The sequence below is a fragment of the Pelodiscus sinensis genome, chromosome 26, assembly GCF_049634645.1.
Source record: "Pelodiscus sinensis isolate JC-2024 chromosome 26, ASM4963464v1, whole genome shotgun sequence".
Taxonomy (NCBI): Eukaryota; Metazoa; Chordata; order Testudines; family Trionychidae; genus Pelodiscus; species Pelodiscus sinensis.
In genome coordinates, this window is record NC_134736.1 from 17,508,777 (window position 1) to 17,527,657 (window position 18,881).

The window sequence follows — 18,881 nt, forward strand, 5'->3', positions numbered from 1 at the left end:
CAGCGGTAAAACTATCCTCCCCTTTCGATTTTATGGCCAGCACTGGACTTTTCTAAAACTCCGTTCCCCTCCTCCAAACACACACACTCATAAATGGTGACTGCAGAACATCTCAAGACTGGAGGATATCAGAGCACAAGTCAAAGATCCACAGGCCTAACCTGCCTGGCCCCCTCCCCACAGGGGAAAAAGAGGGGAACAGAGGATTTTTCAGCCAACCATAGGTAATGAATTACATGGCCCTGTGGTGTCGGCGCTCCACCAATATTCCAGGACGTGGGCCTGGCTCCACCAATGTTTGGTCTTTTATTTTCAGATCCATCCCATCCATAGGCTGGACTGGGGACACCGCTCTCAGCCCCGTGCTTTGGGGGGCCCTGTGCTTCAGAGGCATGGGGGCCAGTGGGGACCCTGACCCTGGCAGCAGGGAGAGACCCAGCCATCACTGTGCCCCAGCACTTCTCACCTCTGTTCCGCCCCTCCTCCTCTAGTCCCTACCCCCCTCTTTCCAGCTGCCTCTCCCTAGTGATGCCAGGCTCTTGCGGAGTGGGTGGCATGGGGCAGGCTGGGGCTGGGTCGCTCACTGCTGCCAGTGATGCCCGCTAAACCCCTCTGGCCACCCTGGATCCTGCCCCCCCCTGAAGCAAAGAGCCCTCCCCTACTATGAATCAAACCTGACACCCATGTTTCCAGCCGCGCTGGAGAGAAGAGATCCTGCTTTATCTTCCTCAGATCATGGGTCAGCAGAGAACGAGGAGATAGGACAGGAAGGATGATAGGGATGGAGGTGGGGTGTGGATGGCATAATCTGGCTGGGAACCATCACATTCCAGAATCTGTGCTGATCTAATTGAAAGGGCTATGAAAAACCAGACCCTACTGGGCTGAGAACCGAGCGCCCCCAGAGCGCATGCAGCGGGGGTGACCGATCTTTCCCCTCCTGTACTGGCTGAATCTCCAAAGGGCAGCTGGGGCTCGTGGAGCTAGAACAGCAGGTGCAAAAGGCTCCATGCTGGGCAGAGAAAGGAGGAATTTATCTTCTTCCAGCCACTTGTCAACACCTACTTCACCCAACAATGCTGGCCACAGGCAGGCAGCGGCACGCGCTATAATTAACAGCCCGCCTCTGAGACACTGGAAGGAGAACAATGCTGGCGTAGGAGGAAATGTGAGCAGGTGATCTTTGCGCCCTGACAGCTCTGCCAACAGCAGCAAATGTGCCGGTCCTAGTGGAGCAGGGCAGCTCTTGTCAAATTGCTATAGCCTCGTTCCCGTGAGTCCCAGCAAAAAGCTTTATCACGGGTTGTTTCAGCAAAAGAGGGACTGGGATGGGTGGAATGATGGAGCTATTGGTCCTGGCATCCACCAAGGATTATGCTCCTTCCCATATTGTTAACAAAAGGGAATTTCATCCATGAGATCTGGACTTCCCCAGGGCTCAGCTGTTAGGCACTGTCCCCAGAAGGATCAGCACATTTTGGATTTGGATCTGGACCCAACATTTTCCTTAAGTTCAAGGAGGAGTTTTGAATCAGAGCCTGAGCTCTGGTCTGGCCTCCTATCTCATTTACTGCATAAGCCCACCTCCTCCAGCACACACACAGCCAACCGTCCCAGCCCCAACAGAAACAACTCCCACCCACAAGTCTAAGAAATCCTGAGCCATGCAGGGTTTTGCAAGGGAAAATTAAAGGAAGCTACACACATAAAGTCAAGGTCAGGTGGGGATGGGACGTTGGTTAATGATGGATGAACCAGTTCACATAAAATATTAACCAAATCAAATGGTCACCTATAATCTTTCCTAGGTTCCTCTTGGGCACAAACTACTAGCCAGAGCCCAACCCCAGCACCTTTCCCCAAATTCATCTCAGACAAGCCCCATCCCCCCTGTCCGTTCCTTCTATTCTCTCCCTCTCCCTCACCTATTTCTGTCCTCGCCTCCCCCTCCACGACTTTTGCATGCTGGGGTGCAGCACCAATGGCTCTTGTGCAAGTGAGCAGAAGGGCTGTTTCCCGGCTGGTTCAGCAGCTGGCATTCACACTTCAGTTAAGCTTATCTCTGCGATAAGCCCAAGGAGGCTCACAAGAAAGAACCAGGGCACGAGCACAGGTCAACAGGGCAAATGGTTCGGTGCAATTTGTGTACAACCACCTCTTGGTGCGCCCATTAAAAAGGCAACTGTATGGTGCATTTATCTCACCCAGGCCCCGGGAGCTCTCCTACCCAGCCCTAGTCAGGATTTGGGCCACTCCTTTAAAACAGCACAGCGACCATGAGTTAAGAGCATCATAAATCAGCTCCTAGGTACTTACGCAGCTAACACACGTCAGTATCTGAGCAACTAACGAACCCTCCTTATAACACTCCTGTGAGACAGGGAAGGGATTCTCCTCCCTGTTTGAGAGATGGGGAACTGAGGCACAGGAAATCTGTACAGACGTGTGACCTGAATCCAGGTCTCCAGCACCTCGAAATTAAACTCCTGCCTAGTCTGCCTCACTAGTTTTCCCCTTCTGAATACACCTGCACATAGCTTGTACCCAGACGCATGGCTGCACAAACATAATGCCCGCGGACTCCACTCCCGCAGAACCCAAGCCCAGCCGCATGCACCCTTGTTAACTTACATGGTTCTGCGGAAGGAGAGTTTTTTCCTCAGGGAAGAAACCCGCAAGTGACAGACATGCTTCACCGCTGTGCTGTAGGAGACCTTCTCAGAGCATGGGTTCTGAACCATGGCCGGGCCTTGTGGTGCACCAGCCAAGACCGGAGCCTACATCCCATGGAGTGGCATAGCAGCAGCTGCAGCGGGTAAGGCGTCTGCTTCCAACACCAAGGTAAAGTCAGTGTCCTGTCTGCAGGAATCCGAGGACTACAGCCCCGTGTGAATCACAGCTCTGAGGCTGTCTGCCCCGTGAGTCAGGTCACTTACAAGTTAACTTGACTGCGATATCCTTGTTACCATCTTGGTCGCTGAGTGCAGGCTGCCAATTCAGATGTGGCTGGACATAGCCAAGAGATCAGCCCTCCCCCATCACATCTTTCCACGGTTGCCCGGTAGGTCCAACATGCCTCCTCTGTAGGTGGCTGGGATAGTTTCACCTCCCAGCAGCATCCCATGTGTCTCACGGTGGGTGCAGGTCCTCTCTCTCTCTGTGCTAGCTCTGCAGGAATTAGACGGGGCTACGTGCAGCGCTCTACCTGAGTGTGATGTCACTGCGGTGAGCTAGGGAGGGGGTGGAGGAGGGACAAGGGTGTTTGATCCTCAGCTCCTGGCAGGCTGTACCGGGAAGTCGATTCCAGAGGGGGTACGGACTGGATTTTTGCTGTAGTCAGCAAGAGTGCTGCCGAGTGTGGGATCACCTCAAACACGTACACTGGCAGGTTCAGAAAAATTAAGGCCAAGCTAGAAGCACGCACAAGCACTGCCTGAGCCACACAGGTGCAAGCAGCTGGGAAATGCTTTTAAAGGCCTGTTCTATTGGCACATAGAATGAGGAGGGGACCAGGGTTGCTCATATTAAGATTTCCCCTAAAGTCGCTCCAAAGTTGCAGCGGATTGTGAGTAGGGAGGTGCGGACACCCTCAAGTCGCATGGCCTGGCAGAAGCAGTGCTGATGCTACAGCTGCCTCAGTATACCTGAGGAAAGGGTGACTGGCAAGTGGTTCTCTGTAAGGGCCCCTGGTCGCTGGAGTGCCCCCGAGCCCAGTCTGGACTGGCTGTCCTTTCGGGACATCCCACAAAGTCTGCTCATTTTCTCTGGACTTTCAAAAAAATGAAGGGCTATTGAAGCACTGGTTGGTGCAGTCAGAGCCAGCCTTAGGGCCTGGCACAGAGCTGTCCCATCCATAGGATGGCAAAGGGCGGCTGCCCCAGACCCCGCACTTTGGGGGGTGCCCCGTGGCAGCCCCCTAAACCGTCCTATGGATGGGACCCAAGGGATTACCGAGGGCCCAGTGCAGAGCAGCAATGGGGGTTCCCTCTGCCCTCAGCACTCACCAAGGCAAGGGGAACGGAAGCGGCAGGGCAGCTTGCTGCACTATGCCACCCTCTCCTAGCCCACTGAGCTCAGCTTCTCCGCAGCAGCAGGAAGGAGAGCACCCCAGCCCCCAGGGCGCTCCACTTCCCCCACCATTGAGAAGTGGGGCACAGCGGGCTGGGAGGGCAACAGGGTGGGGAAGAGCGGAGCAGCCTGCCAGGCTGTTCTGGCACCAACCACCTTGGTGGAATGGGAGGGACAAGGCTTAGAAATGGAGCAAGGCGGGATAGAGCCTGCAGGGGGTGGGGGAGGTATTTGCCTCAATCCCCACAAACCCCTGGGGACTGTAGCCATGCATCTAGACTGCATCTAGAACAGGGCTAGCTCAGTGGTTTGAGCTAAACCCAGGGTTGTGAGTTCAATCCTTGTGGAGGCCATTTAGAGATTTGGGGCAAAAATTCATCAGGGATGGTAGTTGGTCTTGCTGTGAAGGCAGGGGACTGGACTCGATGACCTTTCAAGGTCCCTTCCAGTTCTAGGAAATAGCCAATCTCCATTAATTTAATTTTTATTTTATTTTAAAGTAATGTGCCTCAGTGTACCTTGCCAGCCACCCTTTCTGAAAGCAAAAAGGACCTTTACCTTATCATTGGTAAAGGGGCACCAGCCAGAATATTGGGTTTAAAGCTGATTCCAAGGCAGGGATAGAGCCTTATAATTTTGTTTTCAGGTTTAAAATTACTATTGGAAACAGAGTAAAAGGATGTAATAATTGGGTTTTTTAATTGTAATTTGATGTCCTTGTTTAAATGTGCTTATTTCTTCTCTGTAACAAAGAAATCAACCTTGTCATGTGTAAAAAAGTAAAACGTATAAAAAATAAGTGTAAAGGCCAAATATTCTTTAAAAAAGCCAAAACAGACATAAAAATGCCCAAAATTGCTGTATATCCCCAATGAAATGTAAAAGCAGTGGGCAAATCGATGGCTCTGAAAGGAGGCAAGTAGTTATCGGTTTAAACAAAATATTTGGAATCAAAACTAGCTGTGGCAAATTAGTGTGGTGAAACAAAACAAAAAAAAGCAAAAAAAAACCCAACTAAAAATAACAAACATCCATCCGAAAAACATAATCACAACGCAAAACGCACTAATCCCAATTTTAAAAGGAAAGAACTGTTTTGCCTTAAGAACAGGGACGTCCTGCCAAAGACTAAAGCAGTGTTTCTCAAAGTGGTCATGAAACCAATTTGGGAAACCAGCTAACTGGCCGTGCCAGTGTGTTGACTTACCTGCACTGTGTCCATGGAACCTCACGGCTCCCACAGGCTCCAGTTCGCTGTTTGCAGCCAAGGAGGGTCGCAGGAAGTGGTGGGGGCCAGGCCACCGCTTCCTGCTGCTCCCCTTGGCTGCAAACGGCGAACCGCAGCCCATGAGAGCCACAAGGCTCCGTGGCTATGGAGCCAGTAAGTAAACACACCGGTACAGCCAGTTAGCAGGTTTTTCAAAGTGGTTTCATGGACCACTTGAGTAACACTGGACAGAAGCCAAACCGACAGACCCCCTCTCCTCCATCTGTACAGACCATGGACTAGTAAATATAACATTGACTGGTGAATAGTGATAGAGATGTAGCCGTGTTAGTCTGGTGTAGCTGAAACAAAAAACAGGACTATGTAGCACTTTAAAGACTAACAAGATGGTTTAATAGGTGATGAGCTTTCGTGGCCCAGACCCACTTGTGGTCTCATCGCCTATTAAACCATCTTGTTAGTCTTTAAAGTGCTTCATAGTCCTGTTTTCTATTGACTGGTGAGAGCGAGAGGTAGGAGAGAGCGAGAGAGCGTGTGTGTGTACGCATATGCTAACTGTTTTGTCATTGTATTCTAAATAAACGCGGTGGATTGCCTTTTCCCTCATATAAATCCCGTGTGCTTCTTATAAGCATAACAGGGAGACCCTGGCTGGGGAAACTGGGTAAATGCCCAGGGCACTGTAGCCATGGGGGGCACCTCAAGGCACTCGGGCTCTCCCTCACTGGTAGGGTTGCCAGATGGTTTCAGAAAAAATACCGAACAAAAAAAAAAAAAAAAAAAAAAAAGGATCCCAAGAGTTGTTAAGCAAAAAAACCAAAAAACAACAAAACAACGTGGCCCCTTTAAAAACCGCCTGGTGAGGCTTTTTGGCTCTAACAGGCTGCCAGCGGCCACCTGCCATCTTGCCTCCCTGTGCTGGGCCGGACAGCTCCCCGGTAAGCACTAGGGTTGCCAGGCTGCCGCTGTATTGAGCCAGACAGCCCAGGATTTTCGCCTCCTGGCCAGGAAAAAATCAGAAAGTACCGGACATTGTAGGCGTCCGGTATTCTCTGAAGTTTTTTACCAGACAGGAGGCGAAAATAATGGACTGTCCAGTTAAATATTGGACACCTAGCAACCCTACTCGCTGGCTACAGTAGGGTTTCACGTGGTTGCTCACAGCTCGGACGCCTCCTCTCCAGACCCTCCCTAGTGCTGGGCTGAGAGGCTTCTCCTCGACCCCCCGCTCCATCCACTTGCCCCTCAGCCTGTTTGAGGGCTTTGGCTCCATGCTGCCCCCCACCCCGAGGAGCCTGCAGTATCGCAGACCACCACTAGTGGTGCAACAGCCTGGCCCACTGCTGTCTGGAGCACACTGCCACTTGGTCCACGACTAAGGGGGGATAGGATTGGGAGCTATAAAATCATGTCTGGAAAAAAGTAAACATGGAAATGCTATTTACTCCTTCTCGTAACACAACAACTAGGAGTCACTAAATGAAATTAATAGGCAGCTGGTTTAATACAAATACATGAATGAAGCATTTCTTCATACAACGCACAGTCAACCTGTGGAACTCCTTGCCAAAGGATGCTATAAAGGCTAATACTATAACGGTTAAAAAAGAACTAGATACATTCATGGAGGTTAGGTCCATCAATGGCTATGAGCCAGGATGGGCAGGGATGTTTGTCAGAAGCTGGGAATGGGCAACAGGAGAGGAATCACTTAATGATTCCCTGTTCCGTTCACTCCCTCTGGGGCACCTGGCATTGGCCACTGTGTGAAGACAGGATACTGGGCTAGATGGACTTTAGGTATGGAGTCAGTATGACTGTTCTTATGTTGCAAATCTCAAATCAAGATAGGACTTCACGTGTTCTTCAGTGTTAGACAAAACTCAGGTAATATCTAAGCGTCTATTTGCTGCTTTGCTGTCAATTTCCCTGTGACCTAGTACAATGCAGTGTTCTCAGCTAATAAATTATGCCAGAATCAACAGCACCAGTGAGACTAATAATAGGACTGAAACGTTTTGAGGAAAGGGCTAGCTACAACTAGCCAACACTAGTTTGGAGCCAAACACTGCTGGATTATTAATTAGCTCACTAGGGCTAACTTGTTGTCTCCAGAGTGAGTCAAATCTCCAGGTCTTTGGAAAGCTTTTATTCAGTCCTCACTTGGCTCAGCTCCTACTGAATTAATTAAGAGGAATTTGGCTTCAACGGGCATTTGTCATAGCAGACATTTCGTAAGAAGGACCTCTGGCCCCGTGAGAGAAGCCAAGGTGGGAGAAGAAGCATTTCTTCCTTCATAACATTTTGATACCAGCTGCGTCTTAAGGGGCTATGAACTCTCTTCTGCAGGGATAAGAGCAACTGGGACTAGTAAACACAAATTACAGCTCCTCCTTGCAATGCATTTAACCATCTAATCTTGTATGTCACAACAGAAGTGCCTAACAATCAGCAATCAGCTCCTAACTTGCAGTGTATCCTAACTTGGAGCTCTACTGTGGAGAGGTTCAGGGACAAAGCCAAGGATTCTTGGTTGTGTTCCCAACATACTCACTGACAGGATCTTTGGTCTTGGGCAAGTCATTTCACCGCCATGTCCCCTGTGTGGACAGAGAAGAGCAGCAAAGAGGGCTCACCTGCCTTCCCATTCGCTGCCAGAGCCCGGGGAAGTCTGGAACAGTGGCAGAAACCAAAATCCCCTTTTGACTTGTAAAGCAAACACATCAGACCTGCACAGCACTGCAGAAGAATAAAACAGGAAATCGCCCACCCTGGGGCAACTGCCTTCTTTGCACCTCTCCTCCCCTCGGCAGCCCTGCTTGAGAGTTCACACCTAGAATCATAGAATCATAGAATCATAGGACTGGAAGGGACCTCGAGAGGTCATCGAGTCCAGCCCCCCGCCCTCAAGGCAGGACCAAGCTCCACCTACACCATCCCTGACAGATGTCTATCTAACCTGTTCTTAAATATCTCCAGAGAGGGAGATTCCACCACCTCCCTTGGCAATTTATTCCAATATTTGACCACCCTGACAGTTAGGAATTTTTTCCTAATGTCCAATCTAAACCTCCCCTGCTGCACTTTAAGCCCATTACTCCTTGTCCTGTCCTCAGAAACCAAGAGGAACAAATTTTCTCCTTCCTCCTTGTGACACCCTTTTAGATATTTGAAAACCGCTATCATGTCCCCCCTTAATCTTCTTTTTTCCAAACTAAACAAGCCCAGTTCATGAAGCCTGGCTTCATAGGTCATGTTCTCTAGACCTTTAATCATTCTTGTCGCTCTTCTCTGTACCCTTTCCAATTTCTCCACATCTTTCTTGAAATGTGGCGCCCAGAACTGGACACAGTACTCCAGCTGAGGCCTAACTAGTGCAGAGTAGAGCGTCAGAGTAGATGACTCTGAGAGTCATCGTGATGCTGATCTCACCCAGTACAGATGTGGCTAGTTAGACAAACATTTTCCACTCACCTGCTTGGAGAGATAGATTATAATTATCGACCATGATGGATAGATTATCGACCATTTCTTCTATGGCTAGAGAAAACAGCTATTCTACAGTGGCACAGCTGTGCCACTGTAATCCTATAAGCTACATCTACACTGCAGGGTTTTTGCGCAAGAGGTGTCCACACTGCATGGACGCTCTTGCGCAAGAAAGCTCTGATGGCCATTCACAGAATGGTGCTTTTTCAGATAGGCTCTATTTGTGCAAGAAACCCCTGCGTAGCGTCCACACATGTCTTTTTGCGCAAGAGCTGTAGTGCAAAAAGGAGTTATGGCTTGTAGAAGGAGGGATACCTACACCACAAAAAGCCCTCTGTTCTGCCAATTGACTGTAGATTTTCTTGCACAAAAACACACTTTGAGGTGTGAACATTCCACAGGTTTTTGCACAACAGTGGCCGTTTTTGCACAAAAACCTTGTAGTGTAGACGTAGCTATAGTGCATACATGGCTCTGGTCTCAACACTAGCCTTGCAAAGGAATCTGGGAACACAGAGCCAGTTCCCATTCAGTCAGTTGCTCATTAAGGGGGAAAGGGAGCTAATGATCAGTTGGTAAAGGCGTTTTGTTTGGCTAAAGGTTTGGAAGACAAATGCGGGGAAGGTGACTTCATAGTTTTTGACTTGCAAAAAATATGGAGAAAACTGATTTCAAAAGCAACAGCTGTGCCAGTGGGTTTCTTCCCAGTGCTCACAGCTGTATTGCTGCTGGGAAAGGAGAAAAGCATCGTGCATATTGACTAGAACGATACACACCCCAACGTGGATAAATCTGAAGACTGGGTGAAGCTGAACCTTAGTATTGTCAGCCATTACCCAGAGCGATAGAAAAGGGCTAATCATAATGTGTACACCCTGAGTTTATACTGGGCCAGAAACAACCTAGTAATGATGCATCATTTATGATTTGTCAGGTAAGGAAGCCCAAGCGTAAATTGAAAAATCAAGCATATAAGTAATTGGGATGCAAGAGGGAGTGAGGACTTCAGGAGTTCTAAACAGTCTGCTGCCACTGCCTCCTTGTGTGGCCTTGGACAAGTCATTTAAACTCCCTGTGCCTCAGTTTCCCAAAACATAAACTTAGGAAATGGCAGTTACCTGTTGCAGGGGTAGCCACCAAAATTTCTACAGCACTTTGTACTCTTTTGTGCCATTTTTCGAGCCAATTCATTCATCTCACTAGACTGGGACTGAGAGATTTTGAACAGCAATATGGAACCAGGGAGACTGGCAAATGGCTCGAGATGCCTCTTGCCTCTTCTTGTGCTCAGTTTTGCTGGATATGGCAGATAATGATGAAGCCCATAGTAAACAAAGGCCACACCTCCAGTGATACCCTTTTTGATTATTTACCCAAGCAAACCCACGTAAAGGCATCTTAACCATAATAATAATAAAAAAAAAATATTTGACACTTCTTACTTGAGTCCTTCTCACCGAAGAATCTCACAGTCTTTACAGAGGATGATGGGGAAACGAAGAGTGACTTGTCCAAGATCATACTTGAGAACAGAAGGCAGGTCTCCTCCCTAATAGCTCTGTGCCTTATACTAGCTCTTATGCCTCTTAGGTACGTCTATACTGCAATTGAAGACTTGCAGCTTGGTATGGTTGGTTTGGCTCATTTGGCTCAGGCTCAGGGGTTTCAGGCTACAGGGCTAAACACTGCAGTGTAGACATTCAGACTTGGGATGCTCCCAGCACAAGATCTCAGGTCATTGGTATTTTACTGCAGAGTAGACAAAACCCTTTAGCTATGTCTACACTGGTGGCTTCTTCTGCAAGAACAGCTGTTCATGCGCAAAAACTTGCCAGGTGTCTACACTGCACGCACATTCTTGCGCAAGTAAATTTACAGTCTAGCATCGGAAAACAGGGCTTCTTCCAGAAGAGTTAATCCTCTCCCCACAAGGAATAAGCCCTCTTGCACAAGAGGGCAGTGTACACAGGCAATATGAATTTCTTGTGCAAGAAACCCCTAAGGCTAAAATGGCCATCAGAGCTTTCTTGTGCAAGAGAGTGTCCACACTGCCATAGATGCTCTTGCGCAAAAGCACATGCCAGTGTAGACACGCTCTTGTGGAAGACTTTTTGCACAAGAACTCTTCTGCAAAACAGTTCTTGTGCAAGAAGCTGCCAGTGTAGACGTAGCCTTTAGGTTTAGGCACTGAAGTACACACTTCAATTTGCATTTTAGATAGAAAAATCAGCCCATGTAAAGCAAGACGTAACCACCATAATGTGCAATCCATGATGACAGTCCTTTTCAAACATATAGATATACTAGGCCATGACGGACTGCGCTCTTCCTTTAATTGACAGGCTATCTCCTGCCTCTTCCTTTTACAGACATTCCTCCTACTTAACATCTTCTGATTTTCGAACACAGGATTCTCTTTTCTATTATCTCATTGATTCATCAAATATCTTGGTATTCCGACTCCAGCAGCAACATTAAGCAACTCTTCCCCTTAAAATGGATATACACAGTCCATACAGGCATGTCCTCTCCATGACCTCACCAAACTCTTCTACACATTTAGAATGTCGATTTCCTTCTTATCTTCTTATATGCTGTGGCAATATTCCAGACATCTCTATTTTCCCTGCTGTGCAGCAACACTCAGTCACATCCACACATCCATGTATTATCAGTAACTGATCAGGTATCAATATTATCAACATTTGCTATGTTCAGAGACTCTCTCTGACACAGTAGCATAACCTGCATTCATATACAGCGCTGCTTGCTACATGGGCAGTGTTTATTTCTATGTACTGTTACCAGTGTCTGCAAGGCTACCTGTGGTCAGTGCACAACCTGTATTAGCGGTGTTGCTTGCATTTACAAATGTTATCTACATTTGATGTGTTACTTGCTTTCATCTCATTTCCTCTAATTGCAGGTTCTTCCTTCTGTGTTTCCACTACAATTACGTTTACCAGTTTTAGGTTTAAACTGACAACATCCCAAAGCAAAAAACATACTGACAAATACTCAACTTACACTCCATTTGCAATGGTGAAAAGTGTTTGCAGAAAATACCTTCATGATCATGCATTCTTGGTGCATGTTCATTGTTGGGGTGCAAGTCTTTATGGGATAAGGGTGTTGTTTGTTAATATAATGGAAGAAAATGCATCAAACCAGATGGTTTTATACCTACAATATGAGCTATAATTTGCCTGATAATAAACAAAACCGCAAAACGAAAAGCAGATTCAGGTTAAGTGAGGTTTCAGTTGTTACTGAATTCCCCAGTGTGGACAGGCCTACCTTTCGTCACGCATTCGGGGACTCAGGAATCGGGATGAATCATCATCGTGGCTACTTTGCTGGCTACTCTGCTGGCTACTGCAGAAAGAGGCAGAAAGACATTAGCAATTAGAACTCTGGATGGTACCAGCTGCTTCACTCTCCTAAAGAAAACAGGAACAGAATTAAACTGCACAGCGTTAGGACTTGTTTATACAGTGTACACACTTAGGGTTGCCAGATGGTTTAACCAAAAATACCGAACACCCCCATTCTCCTCCCAAAAAAACCACCGGGGGGAAAATTCTGTTGGGGAAAAAAAAGGGGAAGACCAACATTGTTGTAGAAAAAAAAAGGACCCTGAGAGTTATTAAGCAATGGCTTCGAGGCTTTTTGCCGGTGGCCATCTTGTTTTCCTGCTCCGAGCCAGAAGACAGCAAGGAGACCTACATTAGTTCAACTAATTTTCAAACCACTTCAGTGAAATCAGTGAAAATACTGGACTGTCCAGGTCAATACTGGACACCTGACAATCCTATACACACTGATTTCACTGAAGTGGTTTGAAAATTAGTTGAACTAATGTAGGTCTCCTTGCATGCACACTCTTAAATCAACATTATAGTGTCCATACAGAGTTGCCTCAGTCTAATTAAATTGGTCCAAAACAAGTCCTCCCGGGGCACATGTGTATAGCCCAGGCCTTAGCTTTTGCAAGCAAGAGAGTAGCAAGTTTATGATGATTGCTTTTGTGCCTTAAGTTGCTAAATTGTGCTCTGGTCTTATGTGACCAAGTGGAGATGCACTAGGACTTCCCTTCTGTGTGCAACCTGCATTACCACCACCTGGACCACACCTCCCACCATGAAGTTGCACTAAAGGATACTCCCCGCCCCCAAATGGCTGGGAAGAGCAAAGCCAACACGAATACCTCTGCCCATAAGGGATGCCATAAAAGGATACTGCAAAGTACTTTCTGCTGCCAAGCAAACAGGAAGCCCCACCAACAGCTGCGTGCTCCTTTGGCCCTGCTCTGCACTAGGACTTTATTTCAAAATAATGCCCCCAAGGTCAAATTTATAAGCAGAGCGTCCACACTACCAAACCCGTTATATCGAAATAAAGGGCCATGGAATTCGAAATCGGTACCCCTGCTTTTCCTCAGGAGCAACACTAATTCCAAAAGAGTTATTTCAAAATAACCATAGTGTGGATGCTCCTGTGCCACTGTTTTGAAATAATAACTCCCCAGAGTAAACCAAACTAATACTTCCCAGAGTAATCCAAACTAATACTCCCCAGTGCTCGCTGTGGCTCTAAGTCTGAGGTAGTGCATCCACATTAATGGAGCCTGCCTTGGACTCATTTCGAGGCTTCCCCGTAGTGTGGACATGCTAGTTCAAATTTGTTAAATCAGGAGTTATTAAGTCAAATGTACTAATTTCAAAGTATTCTCCTAGTGTAGACATGGCTTTAGGGTGCATCAACAAAGCACAATTATTTCGAAATAACTGATGTTATTTTGAAATAACAAGGCAGGTGTCTACACAGCTATTCCATTATTTCAAAATAATTTCAAAATGACGGGTAGTTTATTTTGAAATCTGTAACCCTCATTCCATGAGGAATAACGCTTATTCCGAAGTAGCTATTTCGAAATAGCTCCTCCCCAGTGCCTCCTGGGGCTCTAAATTGTGGTAGCACAGCCACATTAGGGGAGCATGCTTTGGACTAATTCCGAGGCTTCCCTGTAGTGTAGATGTGCTATCAAAATAAGCTATTTCGGAAAAAAAATCCAAAATAGCTTATTTCAAAATAAGCGTGCTGTGTAGACATAACCACAGTATTTCTCATAAAGTGGTCAAACATATACACAACACCCCTTACTATTTATGGGCTGTGTGAAAACATGATTGAGCCCAGCACAGTGTTTGGGGTTGTGCTCAGTCAAGCAGCGAGAAAAGATGCAGCACAACAACAGTCAACATTCCCCAGCTTTCCTGGTTTCCTGAAAAAGCAACAATTTTCTGGAATGTTTGCAAACTCAGGGCCAAGTCACATATAAAACTCCAGGGCTTAGACTCAAGTAAAACTGAAATTAAGTCTGTAGGGAAATAGAGGCAGATATACTGGGTTGATGGAATGTTTGTGTGAAACTCTTTACTTTCAATGAAAATCCACAACAAATACAGGGTTTTGACATCATGTTCTTGAGATCACACCACAACTTAAAGAAAACTGGAGAGGTGTAACATATTTGAAATGCAACAAAAGTGACTAAAACCCATGAGTTGCATAGTAACCTTTTCTTAGGAATTTAAGAAAATATCAATAATAGCCTTGCAGATGATCTTTGAAAGGGATATGATTGTGCTATGTTTGAATGGATTCATATGGCTTAGCATTTAAATCTTGACTTGGACATCTCATTCAAAATCCTCTAACAAGCACTGTGCCTTATTTCTTGCAAATTAAAAACACTCGCAAGAAATGGCATTGGGCCCTAACTGTACAGCTGAACAGTACACTGGCCAATGTAAGGGGAGGGCATTGTCATTATCACAAGAGCTACTGCCATTACATCTACTAAAAAGTGACCCCTTGTCGCCCTGCCAGCACTCCTGTGGTACTGAGAATGTGGTCAGGCAGGAAAGTGGTCTGTGGAACCGGATTTCTGGTGAAGAGTTACAAATTGAATCCACAAGATGTCACTGTTTGCTTCCAAATTGCCACAATTTTGCGCAAAGCCCCACCTAAGGTTTATAGTATTCTTCCAGATAGCTTGACCTATAATCCTGGATTGTGCCTGCTCTTGCCAGCAGCACCAGAACCTACTTCCAAGTTATAAAATGTAATGTTTGCAGAGAATTCCTTGCCAGCAATAAAGGGAAAGCAACAGGTGAAATTATATCACACCACACGCTGCCTAAAGATGTCCCAGCTTTCATTCGTTTCATGATCCAGTTCAAAATGATTGTACTGACACTTAAAATCCTCCTAGAGACGCTGTAGCTATTCTTACGGGCGTAGTCTCTCTTTGCTCCTTTGCATCCCCTCATCTGACTTCATAGTACAGCAACCTTCTCTTCTGCTGCTCCTGCCAGGCACGCTCTCTAACTTTCATCTCAACATGTCTCTCTTCCTCCTACTCAAAATATAATACACATTTTATATAGAATTCTAAACATTATATTGTAATTATTTCTAGTAGGCTACTACTACTAGGCTCTTGGATAAAGTCTCCCAAGACAAGCATAAATATTTAAAGAGACAGAGCCATCTTAAAAACCACAGAGAAAATATTTTATCAGCTCTCGTTGCAAATAATTCCTACAATTACTAGAGATGAAAAAGATCAGTAGGAAAAACCATCTTTATTTTTTCAGTCTGTTTGCTTTATGCACTTTACACAGCTCTCTACAAAGACAGTTCTACTACAGTAAGACCTCCAACTTTGTTTTACACACAACAAAGAAAATAATGCATATAAGAAAATGTAGCTATGCAGCCTCCAAAATTGACAGGCTGACATGAGAGCAGATTATATCACGTATTTAATTTAAAATCAACAAGATATGAAGCCGAGAATGCCCCTTTTAACAGCTCACAATTCTTGTCTAGATACTAAAATGGCCTGAAATTGGTCAGAACACTTTGGAACTTGGAAACCAGTAAGTGTTCCAAAACAGCAAAGTCCTTACCTCATTCCAAAGTTTTATAGCACACAATGGACACTCGGACAGTCTCTAAACCTTTGGGGGATACCAGTAAAGTGGAGATTGGAGTTTGACAAATGTGTCTGGAGTTCTCTGTTGATTCTAAGATGTGTCTTGCTAACATCACACAGCACCTCCTCTGTGGAACTAATGTGGTCAAAGTCAGTTCTCAGGCTCATATTCTGTTCATTATTTTAAACCACACAATGTGCTGAAGTGCTTAAATACAAATTAACTGAGCAATTCAACTATTAAACCATTTCCTATCCCTCTCTAAACTGTCCCCTGCAATGATATCTGACAAGAGACTATACACAATGAAGCTATGGAGTGCGGCAAAAATATTTGTATTGTTTTTTAAAAGTATCGTATACCTCTCAGTGTGATAATACCTTGCCTGAATGCACTGAGTGAGATCAAAAGGGACTATTAAAGAAATCAGCCAAGAAAGGCAAAACCATGGCCTAGAAAAGCAGCATAATAAATTTATAGCCATGAAGAGGGACTCATCAGCCCCAATCCTAGAAATTTTGTCCAGGCTGAGAAGTGGGAGATCCAATGACCCGTATCTGACTGAGGTGTCAGCTGCTGCAGGGTGACAGAGACTGAAGCTAAGCCTTCACAACAAGTGCTACAGCCGCACAGCTGCCAGGTTGCCACGACACCACTGTAGCACAGTAGCATGGATGCTTCCTACAGCACCTAAAAGGAGGGTTTCCCTTTGCTGTAGTCAGTACACTCCATAGGAGACGGGAGCTAGGTCCATGGAGAATTCTTCCTATAATTAGCATTGTCTATACTGCAGCGTAGGACCACTTAACCACATCTCTTGGGAGTGGTGAATTTTTCACCCCCCTGGGCAACGTAGTCATGTCATAGCCCAGTTTTAGTTGTAAACCAGGCCTGACTGAGGATCAAGGGTCTGCAGCAAACCAGCTGTAACTTGGTCCCCAAGAGAACGAAGGATCCCAAGGCTAAGTCATGTCTATCTAGGGACGCCAATCCTAGATAAGACAATATGAACACAAGTCTCTTGTTTTAAATCAATTTTCCTCAGGGTTATATACCATTAGAAAAGATCAATCATACATGTTTAGGGTTGCCAGATGGTCTCCCAAAAAATACCGGACACGCGGCATTTTTGTTGAGCAATTAAAAAAAGGGGGGGCTAATAAGTATTGCCACACAACAAACACACCACCCTGCGCAATTACAGGCTCCTAGCGCCGATCGTGGCCCCGCCTTCCCGCTGCTCCCCCGCCCATGCCAGGCTTGCGTCCAGTGCGCAGCTGGAAAAATCAGAAAATACTGGACATTGCACGTCTCCGATATTTTCTGATTTTTTTTACCAGACAGAAAGTGCAAATATCGGACTGTCTGGTGGAATACCGGACACCTGGCAACCCTATTAACATGTTTCACAGAAGCTGCTTCTGTGTCAGTGCAAGCTGATTATGTCTGCAGGATCCCAAAAGAAAACCTCTGCAGGAGCCAAGGTCATTGGGCCTGCTACATAACATGGATGGAAGCTTGTGGGAGGGGCATGTGATTTGGAGAGCCAGCCAGTAGAACCCTGCAGATATCCACGAATCGTATTTGTAGACTGGTTTCAGACACACATTTTGTATTTGTACTAGGGCTCTAAGCACTGGTCTACACTAGGTAGTTATTTCGAAATAACAAGCGGCGCGTCCACACTACCAAGCCCGTTATTTCAAAATAAGGGGCTGGTTATTTTGAAATAATAACTCCTGCTTTCCACAAGGAATAACACTTATTTTGAAATAGTGGTGGTGTGGACACTCCACTGCTGCTATTTCGAAATAAGTGCTCCCCAGAGTCATTCAGAGTATTTACTCCCCAGTTCTTCCTGGGGCTCTAAGTCAAGTAGCGCGTCCACATTCAGGGAGCCTGCCTCGGACTAATTTCGAGGCTTCCCTGTAGTGTGGACATGCTATTTCAAAATAGTTATTTCTGGTGTTATGTCAAAATAAGCTATTTTGAAATAATTTCCTAGTGTAGACGCGCCCTAACAGTCAGAGAGCAGTTGGAGCATAGAATTCCACCCCAAAGAGAACCAGAGGTATGGACATATCACTTGAAAGAGGATTGGAAAAGATCCTCAGAAGAGGTAGCCCGCCCAGAGACCATGACAGATGCTAACTCAGCAGGCTAGGTACAAAGTTTTGTATTTGTAGCCCATGTACTCTGGACTGCTGGTCATGTGTTTTTCTCTCTGACTGAAAGATCCTGTTTTCTGAAGCCCTACAGAAAAAAAATTCTCTTGGTTCTTAACTGTAAACAATGCAAACTTCCCATCAGTTCAAGATTTTCTGAAGACTTAAAATGAGCAAGAGGCATGTTTGCAGGGGAACAGTTCTCCTTATGATGCTCCGACAGCAGTTCTTTAGAAGTCAACAAATGCGTAAAAGAAAACAGATTCTAACACCAGTAATATGCACTCAAATCCACATTTCTCCTACTCTCTTTCTTGATTGCACTGACACCATGACCTTCCCTGTAATTCACCATCTTCTCATGAATCATTCTCATCTTCATCAATGCCACCAGGAGGCGTGGCTCCATCTTTACTACACCGTGTTCACTGCCAGCTCTGCTACCTAGAGGAAAAAGTCCATTCCACCATCACACCACAAGGTGCCTTGTCTTCCTCTCAATTATCTCTGCCAACACCAGTATAGCTTGTTGTGCCATGAAATCTCATTGCTCTTGTCATCTTCACCACTTTTGTCATGCTCTCCTCTATCTAGGCACTTCTCAATAGTGACTGAGCATCATCTTCTTCACTGGTATGTTTTTAGCTCTTTTTTTTTTTTTAGTCCTGGACATTATCTAACCAATGTTTTATGGGGACATATTCCAATCAACAGACTGCTTGCTAAGTATTTGCTGGCATTGCTGCTTTGAGTATCCACTGCTGACCGACCGGTAAACTACATCACATGGGATTGTTGCTGCTCCCTGATTAGATGGGAAACTTTTGTAACCCAGAAGAGGACTTAAGTCATTGGAACCATTGAATATATGCCGTAGTGCACTGAACCTTCACATTGGGCACACAAAACATTTGCAGCATGACATAA

General features: G+C 45.9%; 1 protein-coding gene across 2 annotated transcripts in view; it reads right to left on the reverse strand.

Annotated features, from left to right (window-relative positions):
* The window catches only part of LOC102453385 (protein Aster-B), a 337,552-nt gene that overhangs the window by 137,026 nt on the left and 181,645 nt on the right, over nucleotides 1-18,881 (reverse strand). For both annotated transcript variants that reach the window (XM_075909418.1, XM_075909420.1), the window contains one exon: nucleotides 12,083-12,160. In XM_075909418.1, coding sequence (XP_075765533.1) covers nucleotides 12,083-12,160 — 78 coding nt within the window. The remainder of the gene's footprint in view (nucleotides 1-12,082; nucleotides 12,161-18,881) is intronic.